The 12534-nt window shown below is 34.9% G+C and overlaps 2 protein-coding genes across 2 annotated transcripts; one reads left to right on the forward strand and one right to left on the reverse strand.

The window, feature by feature from the left end:
- Positions 1-1322: 1322 nt before the first annotated feature.
- Positions 1323-2465, reverse strand: LOC141834505 (pentatricopeptide repeat-containing protein At1g06143-like). Its single transcript, XM_074721826.1, has one exon. The coding sequence runs from the start codon at positions 2463-2465 to the stop codon at positions 1323-1325; it is 1143 nt and encodes a 380-aa protein (XP_074577927.1).
- Positions 2466-4653: 2188 nt separating this feature from the next.
- On the forward strand, positions 4654-9724 carry LOC141834809 (ubiquitin carboxyl-terminal hydrolase 2). The gene is made up of 6 exons (XM_074722178.1): positions 4654-4790; positions 4980-5029; positions 7122-7168; positions 8431-8477; positions 8564-8666; positions 8739-9724. Exons 2-6 carry the CDS (start codon positions 4999-5001, stop codon positions 9510-9512), a joined length of 1002 nt encoding a protein of 333 aa, XP_074578279.1. The 5' UTR covers positions 4654-4790; positions 4980-4998; the 3' UTR covers positions 9513-9724.
- Positions 9725-12534: the final 2810 nt, after the last annotated feature.

Genomic DNA, 12534 nt, shown 5'->3' on the forward strand with positions numbered 1-12534 from the left:
GATGAGCAACCAAATTTAAAATTTTTAATATTATATATATATATATATATTATTTTTTGATGGATTCGTGAATTTAACTCACTTAATTCATAATCCAAATATAAAAATTTCAAATATATATATATAATATTATTTTCATATGTCCGTTGGTTGACCTGTCTAATCTGTAATTCATCTTAAAATTTTTAAAAATATAAAAATTTTAATGAGTTGGCGAGCTTAATTCAAAAATTGGTTCGTCTAATCTGCAACTCATCTTAAATTGAATTGAGTTGAGTTGAGTTGAATTAGAATCTCGACGAAGCCGAGCAATACCCTCTTCCGTCGTGATCAACTACAATTTTTTGATTTACCTTCTCACGTATGATCGTGAGACCGACTGTACGAGATCGTTCGGATGAGAGATTCCACTTTTTCTTATAGAAGAGTTGAGTTGAATTAGAAATTTTTTAATTCGTTAAGATAATGAATCAGCTCGCTCCATCCCATTCCACCTCATCGTCGTAAGATGAATTTTTAATGAATCGAACCGCTTAGTCCACTGATTGAAAGTAACCTCCTCTCTATGGCGCGGGGAATGACACACAGATCCTGTTCAAGTAAGGTCGTAAAACATATATATATGTTAAATAAATATATCTTCCAAACATATAACTCGATTTACCTCCTCGGAATCATCGCGATGGTGTCGGACCACTAAGGTGGTGGATTCTTTTTGCAGAAAAGGGGAATGACACACAAGCTTAAAATGGGTTTATATGATTTATTTTGAAGCAGTGAGATGATCTTAAGGTCGGGGAATGGCAGTGCCATCCTCTTCTCCTCTCTATTCGCGGTTGCCGCTCGCTCGAAGTCCTCGAATCCGTGCACGCCACCATGATCAAGAGCAACGCCCATCAAGATTCTTTCTTTGTCAACCAATTCGTCAGCCGGTGTTCTCGTATCGGCCAGGTGGGTTACGCCCTCCGAGTGTTCGCCCAAATGGCTGAGCCAAACGTGTTCGTCTACAACGCTGTTCTCGGCGGCCTCGTTCACGACTTCAAGTCGCGCGAATGCGTAGAGTTGTACGTTGGAATGTTAAGATCCAATGTGTTGCCTGACGGGTATACTTTCTCATACTTGGCCAAGGCGTGTGCTCAATTGCCGGTTGTGGAGCTTGGAGCGGCAGTTCATGCGCAGATCAAGAAGTCGGGATTCGGAAGGCAGATCTTAGTCCAAACTGTGCTGGTGGATTGCTACTCCAGCATTGGCTGGATTGGGGAAGCAAGAAAAGTGTTTGATGAAATGTCTGATAGAGATGTTGTTTCATGGACGGCAATGATTCATAACCATTCTTGCGTTGGGGATATGATCTCAGCTAGGAGGCTCTTTGAAGAAATGCCTGAGAGATCAGTTGTTTCGTGGAATACCATGATTACGGGATATGGAAGGTCAATGATGGAATTCCAACAAAATGTGTTCTTCTCTTCCAACTTGTAAAAAGTAATCAGGGCTTTCTCTAAACTCCCACACTTGGAATACATATCAACTAATGCAGATCCTAAATGAACACTAAAATTCAACTTGTTGGACATAGAATACAGATGCAATTCTCTTCCGACATTAAGAGCCCCAAGATGAGCACAAGCCGATATAGTGGTGGCCATAGTCACTTGATCAGGGCTGACACCTGCAGCCTTCATTCTTTCAAAGCACTCAATTGCCTCTTTGTACTGCTTGTTCTGGGAATAACAAGAGATCATTGTGGTCCAAGAGACCAAGTTCTTCTCAGGCATTTCATTGAATAGTGAATTGGCAGTTCCCACATCCCCAGACCTTCCATATCCCGCAATCATGGTATTCCACGAAACAACTGATCTCTCAGGCATTTCTTCAAAGAGCCTCCTAGCTGAGATCATATCCCCAACGCAAGAATGGTTATGAATCATTGCCGTCCATGAAACAACATCTCTATCAGACATTTCATCAAACACTTTTCTTGCTTCCCCAATCCAGCCAATGCTGGAGTAGCAATCCACCAGCACAGTTTGGACTAAGATCTGCCTTCCGAATCCCGACTTCTCAATCTGCGCATGAACTGCCGCTCCAAGCTCCACAGCCGGCAATTGAGCACACGCCTTGGCCAAGTATGAGAAAGTATACCCATCAGGCAACACATTGGATCTCAACATTCCAACGTACAACTCTACGCATTCGCGCGACTTGAAGTCCTGAACGAGGCCGCCGAGGACAGCGTTGTAGACGAACACGTTTGGCTCAGCCATTTGGGCGAACACTCGGAGGGCGTAGCCCAACTGGCCGATACGAGAACACCGGCTGACGAATTGGTTGACACAGAAAGAATCTTGATGGGCGTTGCTCTTGATCATGGCGGCGTGCACGGATTCGAGGGCTTCGAGCGAGCGGCAACCGCGCAATAGAGAGGAGAAGAGGATGGCACTGCCATTCCCCGACCTTAAGATCATCTCACTGATTCAAAATAAATCATATAAACCCATTTTAAGCTTGTGTGTCATTCCCCAGTGGAATCTCTCATCCGAACGATCTCGTACAGTCGGTCTCACGATCATACGTGAGAAGGTAAATCAAAAAATTGTAGTTGATCACGACGGAAGAGGGTATTGCTCGGCTTCGTCGAGATTCTAATTCAACTCAACTCAACTCAATTCAATTTAAGATGAGTTGCAGATTAGACGAACCAATTTTTGAATTAAGCTCGCCAACTCATTAAAATTTTTATATTTTTAAAAATTTTAAGATGAATTACAGATTAGACAGGTCAACCAACGGACATATGAAAATAATATTATATATATATATTTGAAATTTTTATATTTGGATTATGAATTAAGTGAGTTAAATTCACGAATCCATCAAAAAATAATATATATATATATATATAATATTAAAAATTTTAAATTTGGTTGCTCATCCTCCATTAAAATTTTCACTTTATTTTAAATTTAAAAAAAATCTCAATTAGGGCCCATCCAAGCCCATCGCAGGTCACAGGTCGTAAGCTCAGGTAGGTCAATTCATCTGGGCTCATATTAAAATGGATTGATAAAATATTAACCCAACTAATTTAAATTATTTGACGATACATATCAATCCAATTGGTCTAATCCAAATTTATGACTTTAACTAACACATTTGCTCGAGTCACTTTAAGCTTGTGTTTGTGCTTAATTGATTTCTGATTTCTTCATTCCTCTGAGTTACAAATCCTTCTTACTAAGTTAATCTTGATGCCAAGAGGCTTTCCAAACCTTTGAGAATTCCTCTATGCTAAAAAACACTTTCCTTTTAAGATGACTTCCTCGTTGTCTCTAACATCCAATCCTCATTAATTCACTCGAACTTCTTGTATTTTTTTAGTATTTGATCCTGATCGCCCACTGAGACTTTCTTGTTGTGCTTAGCATCTAATCCTTATTGATCCGTTGAACTTCTCTTATATATGCCAAGTATGCACTTGGACCTTTTCATGCTAAATACCTACTTGGATTTTTATCTATGTCACTCTTGAAAATCTAGCTACTAGTTCTTCCTCCTTCTCAAAACTTCTTTCAAAGTTAAAGAAAACATCTTAGAATTCTCTTTGCGAGTCGATGAATACAAGTAGAAGCTAAAGAGTTGACGAGTACACAAGAAAGTTCCAAGGATCATAAAGATACAGATAAAATATACACTAATGTTAACCTTTAATGAATTACAAACTTCAACAAATCAGTGTATTTGTTAAAAACAATAGCATCCAAACTCACATGAGACAAACACAAACACTAAAGATTAAATATGTACATGGTACATATCTTTGTGGATGATCAAGAACCAAAGGCTGAAATACCTGTCACTCCTTACATCATTCTGAAAAATAAGAGTATAGATGACAAACAAAACCCTAAACTTGAATGCAGAGAGTCGAACCAGATCAGTATGTGGGTTTCATCAAAAACCCTAAGTGAGTTATCATCGCCTGAGAGGGACACAAGAAGACACTTATGAACGCTTTCTGTGTGTGGGATCGACTAAAGCAAGTGCTAGATTTTTGCCTTCAATGACTTAACAGAGAAGAAATTATGTTTGCATGCCTGGAGAGGAGGGAGAAAGATATGTTGAGGTTGCATGGATCGAAATCATCAAAATTATTTTCAAATTTAAACGTTTGAAATGTGGCTTGGATGCATTAGAAATTGATGTGTGTAAAATTAATGTTGATTGGAGAGGGAATAAGACTATCCAGAAAAATCATCCAATCAATTTGTGACTACACTACAATTAATTAGTGGCTCCTATAATATTATAATAACTATTGAATGATTATAAAATTATTATAGTAGTAGTTTTAATTAACTTTAAATAATTTAATTAAGTTGATAAAAGAATTATATAAAAATATTATTTAACCAATTTGAATAGTTTATTTTATTTTTTTAAAAACGCTCAATTAATGCTTTTATTCATTTGGCACGATCTATTTTTTATTAATCTTTTATTTGTATTAAACTTCCCTTTTAATTTTAATTTTAATTGCTAATGAAATAGTCTGTAATACTTCATTAAATTTCTATCTTTTATTTTTATTTTAAAAAAAAACTTTTTAAATGTAATTTCTATATGTATGACGCAATTCTCTGCAGTCCAGTCTTCTCCTCTCGTCTTCAGCCCTAATCGCCACCGCCGTCGCACCGCCCAAATCGCCACCGCCGTCGCCTGCCGTTGACGACCGCCTTCCATCGTATCCGAGGACGGCTAAAGCTCATCCCCTTACATCCCTTTCCTCTCAGGTACTACCACCACTCTCTCTTGCCTTTCTTATCTCCTTCCTGTCTCCGATCGTCGTCCTCTTCAACCTCCAGCTTTCCTTTTTAATCTTGTTCACTCACTAGTAATGTCTTGGGGTTTTTATATTTCTTACAAGTTCGTTTTTTTTTTTGTTTTGCAATGACTATAATGCAAAGAGTTGCAATTTGCAGGCAGAAAAGATTTCTCAAGATGTCTTGGTGCACCATTGAGTCCGACCCTGGTAAGTTGTCGGCAATCAGTAACCTAGTATTTTTTTTGTGTGTTCCTCACTCGATAGCAGTTTATGTGGACAAGCCATTGTTTAACGTTGTTCTGTTTTTGGATATCTGAGTTCATTGGATTATTTAGTAGGAGGTAGTGTGTTTTAGCACCTGAGATGTTTTAAGGTCCCCCTTTCCCTAATTAATCCTGAACTTTCATATAGTCAACATTTTAAGCAGGTGCGCATGCAGAGGTAAGTAACTTGTAAAGAACATTAGCTTTCTCATGCTTGGTTGCACATAGAGTAGGGGCGTTATATTTCTAGCACTTGAAGTTTATGACTCTTTTTTTACTATAATTTCTAGTAACTAGTTTCCATTTAACATCGTGGACAGAGATATTGTTGGAGGACATTCAGTATTATTTCTTGGTCTTCAGATATTTTTAAGTAGTTAAATAAACTGGTTATTTGAAAGATTTCTTTTTACATTTTCTTGTTAAAAAGCTTCAAGGTTAACTTGATCGATGCTACTTGATGCAAATCAGTTGATGAAAAAATTTCATGATTGAAAGTTTCCAATTTCTTTGTTGTATTTGAGTTGATTACATTCTTCATTATGCCTGTATTATTTGTATGCGTAGATTTTCTAGCCTCTTATTTATATTACGAAACAGAAATTTTATGTTGCAACATGCAAAATCCTATGCGACCTGTTGTTGCCTTGTGTAGAGTTCAATGGATGGATATGGGCCATGTAGTCAATCCAAATAGCTGGAACCTATACTTATTTAAGATGACTTGGCTTGTTCTGAGAGATCATACAATGTACGATTTGTATCATGTGATACGATTCACATTTAAAATAATATGGTTTTACATATGAATCATAAATGAAAGAATCATGATAATTCATTTTGACTCTGATATGATTTGATACAAATATTATTTTATATGGTTCTACAAGTAAGATAGAAAACTAATTAAAAATTAAATTTAACCAAGTAAAACTAAATCTAACCCATTAAAAAATTAAATTAAAGCTCATATACTATAAATGAAACTGAATTTATTATAATAGAATAAAATAAATGATAAGTTGTATATTTATATGATAGAAGTATAAAGGTTGAATTTGGTGAAATATCGATATTAACAATGACATAGAAGAGAAAAATCTTGTCAAGTGAAGAGAGAGTTGATAATATCGAATGTGAATTGGACACCTAACAATGATTAAGAAAAATAAATCTCATCACATTGATACATAAAATGACAATAAGGACAACATGATTAGTGGATTTGAAGTGATGCCATGTCTAAGTTGTCCTCCATTTGAGTTGGCAACATACAATTTCTTGCATTTGATGAGGAATTTTTTTGCTGCTCATTCACTTCAATCCTTAATGAAATAAAATAAATATCAATTTGTATATTGTCATCAAGGTAAGGGGCCTCTTAGTATTTAAACATATTTTAAGAATTCTCATTTTAATATAATAATGGAATGTTGTATTGTTTTGCATACTTTTTGATACTACAATTATTCTGAATAAGTAGAATTTTTTTGGCATCTCTTATAATATCTGAACCTTACATTTCATAGTTCAATATGCTTCACTATTTGATAATTCACCAAAATGATTAATTCATGATACGGTCCTCAATTTGACAACTTGGGTGGGTACCTAATAGTATCTAGAAATGCTCTGAGCATCCTTGGAAATCAGAGTGAACTAATTATTGTGGTTGTCTATTACATGGATTAACCAATAACCTTTTCTTTTGGGCAACTTTATTGGTTAGAAAATGCACATTCATATTTAAGGACTTATTACCAAATATGCTGTACAATTTACCCAGTAATTACCTAAGTTGCATGCTTGTGTGATTTGAATTATATCATGCATGTGGGTACCAGCCCATTTAACAACTTAAAGGTATATCAATCACCACTCTCCATTAGTTTATAAATCAGTTTCTGTGCTTCCTTTTGAGTTTGAAAAAGAGATAATATCTCCTTTTTTTCATAATGATTAAGTTGCGGAAACATATTTTTGAGTTTGTTTATGACAAATATTCTGTTCTTAGTCTAACTACCTTGTTCATCCAGGTGTTTTTACTGAACTCATACAACAGATGCAAGTAAAGGGAGTTCAAGTAAGTTTGTTTGGATCCTATTATTTTTTACAATTCACCATGGCTTTTATTTCTGATGAAGCACATAAATTATGCAGTTGTGTCAGTATTTAATCCATTTTAAATGGTGATGACTTTGAATAACTCTTCATGAATCTGTTCATTTGGAGCTTTATTTTGGTACATTTGTCTAACATGAAGCAGTACTAGGAGGCTGAGATCTTCAGTTGTCACTTGTAATTTTTGGAGTTGTGTATGTTTGTGTGTGGCAGTTGAGTTTTGTTTGTCACGCTCAGGTTCCAAACCCAATTCTAGAGTATTCTGTTTTCTGTTCCAGGGAGGTATTGCATGATGCAATTTAAGAAAAAGGGGTAGATATATTACTCTGTCACTCATATAAGGGAGTGCTTTTGGTTACAATACTTTTGCCTAGAGGCTTCTTATTATAGTCAATCAATGATTTTGTGAGTTTGTAACATGTATTTTTGAAATAGCAAATTTTTTAAGAATGTAAACTGGTTTAAGAAATATTTTCTTCTTCCTTGTTTGGTAGCATTTCTCATAATTGTTCCAAACATCAATCTCAATATGAACTTCATGGAGAGGTGAAGCTTGAAGTTGTACATAACAACATACATTTATTCTTGTTATAGAAATGGTGTTTGATGCATATCATTTCTGTTTGTTGATTCTTTATAAAATATTATATGCTACACATTGAGTAGGAGTGATCCCGACTGCTTTTCTTTTTGAGTTTAGAATGTTGATGAACTTAGAGTCACATACCTAACTAGCATAAATCGCTATTTGAGGTGCTTATTTCATGATTCTACAGAGTTGGGTTGATGCATGTATATATCAAACTTTACCTGCGCAATACATCCTTTTTTGAACTAATACACGTCTCAATATAGCAAGCCACTGCTTTCTGCATAATCTTTTCCTTTTTCTACTCCAAATTTTTTTTGGACTTTAAGATTTCATTATTTCACAGGTTCTCTCTTAAGCTGGTTTACAATGTGCAAACAGAACTTCCATTTTGGAGTCTGCTTGCTTGGTTAGAATCACTTGTGAAGATACAAATACTAAAATGCTAGTTATGATTTAAAATTTTGTAAGGGGTGCATAAATTGGTTGTGAATTATATATTTTTTATATTTACGGTGAGCCATGAGACATTGTTTTATTTAATTTTCTTTTTTTTGGAGCACTGATAACTTTTTGCTGATTTAAATTGTCATTTTTATTTATCAGTATTAATGCAAATGTTTAAATTTTAATAGGTGGAAGAATTGTACTCACTTGATATTGATTCCCTTGACAACCTTCGGTAGACCTGAACATTTTCTTATATATTGATTTTGCATATTTTGCACCCACATCACTGATTCTCATGGCTGATATCACTTTTCACAGGCCGGTATATGGGTTGATATTTCTATTCAAATGGCGTGCATGGGAAAAGGATGACCGTCCAGTGATCAAAGAACCAAATCCAAACCTTTTCTTTGCTAGTCAGGTTAGATGAGTAAAGGAATTCTCCGTTGATTCAGTTGTTTGTGTTAACAATAAGCTAATTGGTTGCCTTCAGGTCATTAACAATGCTTGCGCAACCCAAGCCATTCTTTCTATATTGATGAACTGTCCGGATATTGACATTGGCCCAGAATTGTCCATGCTGAAAGAATTCACAAAAAATTTCCCTCCTGAACTTAAAGGATTGGCAATCAACAATAGTGAAGCTATCAGAACAGCTCATAACAGCTTTGCTAGACCTGAACCGTTTGTGCCTGAAGAGCAGAAAGTCGCAGGAAAGGAGGATGATGTGTACCATTTCATAAGTTATTTGCCTGTTGATGGAGTTCTTTATGAACTGGATGGATTGAAGGAGGGTCCAATCAGCCTCGGCCAGTGTCCTAGTGGCCCTAATGACTTGGATTGGCTACGTATGGTGCAGCCAGTAATACAGGAACGCATTGAAAAATATTCACAGAGCGAAATCCGGTTCAACCTCATGGCCATAATAAAGAACAGGAAGGAAATGTACACAGTGGAGCTCAAGGAACTCCAGAAAAAGAGGGAGCACCTTGTGCTGCAGCTGAATGAACATGCAAGCACTGGTAACAAAAATAACTCTACAATCGAAGCTTTGAATACATCACTTGCTGAAGTAACTGTCGGTATTGAAAGCGTGACCGAGAAAATACTGATGGAGGAGGAAAAGTTCAAGAAATGGAAAACTGAGAATATTAGAAGGAAGCACAACTACATACCCTTCCTCTTCAACTTTCTCAAGATTCTGGCTGAGAAAAAACAACTGAAGCCTCTGATTGAGAAAGCCAAGCAGAGATCAAGGAGCCCATGATAGACAATGTCATCCTAATGCTTTAGAGCGTTCTCTAAATTTTATGTATTCTAACCAGTCGAGGGTGCAAATTCTGAGTTCTCCGAGTGGTATTTTTATGAAGCTGAGGCAACCCAATGATGGTAATTGTCCTAATACTGTGCTTATTTAATTTGTTTGAACTTCTGCAAAAATATCCATCTGGAAATCATGAGCTACATAATCTGTTCATTTCTCCCTTACTGAAAGCAACTTCATTTATAGTTTTTTTGTAATCATGAATCTTTCTGGCTCAACTTTTAATTTAATGCTGTATGGAGTTGTCTGATGCTGCAGTTGAAAATTTAGGATCATGTTTTGCCAATTTGGAGCACACTATACAGTTCATCAGCCAGTCATTTAAGAAAATTAGAAAGTGTAATAAGAATTATTGTATAACATATGAAAACATTTCCAAAGGTGATCTAGTATCGCTTCTTCTTTTTATATTCTCTCTGGAATGGTTCTCTAGATGAATGAAATTGAAAATTTTAGAGTTGGATTTCAATTACAAATCAAAATTATTCATTTGACCTTTGTGGATGATATATTACTTATGTCCAGATCTGATGGTATGTTTATGAGCATCTTAATTCAGGCTTGCTTTAAAGGATTCTGGATTTGCTTAATGATTATCATCAATAAATTTGATGAAGTCAACTATTTACAGGACAGGTATTATGACCTCAGAGTTGAATATTATTGATTATTCATTTTTTATATATCATATGATTGGATTATGTAGAATCTTTTTATAGGACTCTAAGAAGTCATTAGTGGCATGGAGAGATCTATGTTATCTCAAAGAGGTGGGAGGAGGATTGAGTTTTGAAGAAATTAAAATCTAGAATAGAGTCCTTATGATGAAAGTATTATGGAACATTTACACCAAGAAAGCCTCTTTATACTAGAGAGACATTACATTTAGAATAAAATTTAAGATTACTTAAACATGCCATCATATAGTAAAATTAAGATAGAATTAAAGATTTAATTAACTGTTAGAAAATTACTCATAAAAAAAATTAGGTCAGCATCTTCACATTTGTTTAAGGAAACATAATCTAATCAGTGAACATGATCCAACACCTAACCTTCTACTTATGATCTAAGTTGGAAGAACTCTTTGCTCACTAAAATATTGCCTCCATAAAATATTGCCACTTGTGAAGAAGGATCAAATTATTCACTGTAAAATAAGAAAATAGGTGACATGGACGGTGGCTAAGTGCTTCTCACCATGACGTTGATCGAAATATATTGATCGATCATGTTTTGATCATGTTTTGTTCTTAGAAATGTTTAGAGTTCTTCTATCATCATGCTAGCTAGCATGATTGTGACATCATTTAGGACACAGTTTACATCCACTATAAATCAAATAAACACATATGATAGTTTTTTTTTGTACCTTATGATTAAGTTTAATTAGGTAGTTTTAATATTTAATGATAATTATTTTATATTATTATTTTGTACATAGAGTTTCTGAGAAAGCCTAACTCATATATGAAATATTAATGGACTCAAGAGGATCAAGAAGAGGAGCAATTGTTGTTCTTCTTTGTGTGATGCCTACCACATAGTGATAAGATTTTTTTTTAAAAGATATCATAAGGAAGGTCTTTTTTTTCCTTCATTTTTCATTAGCATTTTCTATTTAAGTTATATTGCTTCTTCAAAATATGATTAAGCTTTTTCATGATTTCAATTTATTTTTTACTTATGCTTTTATAAAAGTTGAAGTTAGGTCTTTCATTGTGTTGTATTTATATTTGTTTTATATTTCCTTTACTACTTGTATTTAATTACTACATTTTATTGTATCAAATACTTGTATAAAAGATTTCTCTACCTCTTAAAAATATCTAACTCGGAGAAGACTTAGCGGGATTTTCAGGGACCGCTCCATCTAACTGATCGCTAGTCTTGGAGTAGCATCACTTGGGGGTTATGAACCACGTTAAATTCATGTGTCACTATGCTTGTATATTCATTTATTTTTTCCATTGCATTACTCTATCATTTTAAACTACTATCTTTTCAAAATGTTATTCAACCCCCTTCTCTAATATTGTTCACACATGTGCATCAACCCTTTGCTAGAATACCTCAAGTCAAATCCATTCGAGTTGCATTTGAGTTGGATTCGCCCTCAATTTGAAATTATAAAGAGATGTGTCCTCTTAGTCAAGAGGAATAAGGCATGTCCTTTGGACATTAAAATCATCATTTCACTTTCTATTTAAAGGTAATCGGTTGTCGCATCAGCTACTATGAATAACCCTAACACGATGCATCATATCTCATGAAGGAGACCTATAAAGGGTGCGACATGATTTTGTAATCTTAAAGTTGCTCAACCCATCTCCCACCTCATCGATCAACCTCTTTAACTCATCTTTTAACCCCATCCAATCACCATGGACTCTATCTCATATTCCTAGCAACTTATATTTGGTTGCCTTCGACTCGATCTCCTACCTTGCTTACTGAAACTCCCTCTATCTCTATCATACTCCAGTTTGGTAGTTTCCACTATCTATCAAGGATTGAGTTCTGGGATTTGACGACGGACTTGAAAAACCACTTGCAGATGCTTTATGCCTAATCATTTCGGATAACGCTTGCATTCTCTATCTTACCGTAGTTGTTGACACAAAGTTAGCCAATGTTTATTCCTAAGATATCGTCATTGCTTCTTCTCCAAGAAAAGGAGTTCACGATCCATGAGCCTTCTACCTCCACATGACCCCAAACAAGATAACCTCATTCAATTAATTAAATGAAAAACTATTTGCAAAATAAAAGTACATTGTTGAACTAAATGAAGGCATATAAATTAAGATTAATTAAATGGAGATACCTATTTCAACTAAATAAAAGAAAATCTATTCTAAAGTGAAAATTATTTATAAAACAAATCGCCTTCTTAATCTAAAAGGCACTTGTCTTATTTAAATGAATACACCTACTTCAACTAAACAAAGACATCTATAAATTA

This window comes from Curcuma longa, chromosome 9 (genome assembly GCF_044706935.1).
Source record: "Curcuma longa cultivar G26 ecotype Majalengka, Jawa Barat chromosome 9, ITB_CL_G26_1.1, whole genome shotgun sequence".
Taxonomy (NCBI): domain Eukaryota; kingdom Viridiplantae; phylum Streptophyta; class Magnoliopsida; order Zingiberales; family Zingiberaceae; genus Curcuma; species Curcuma longa.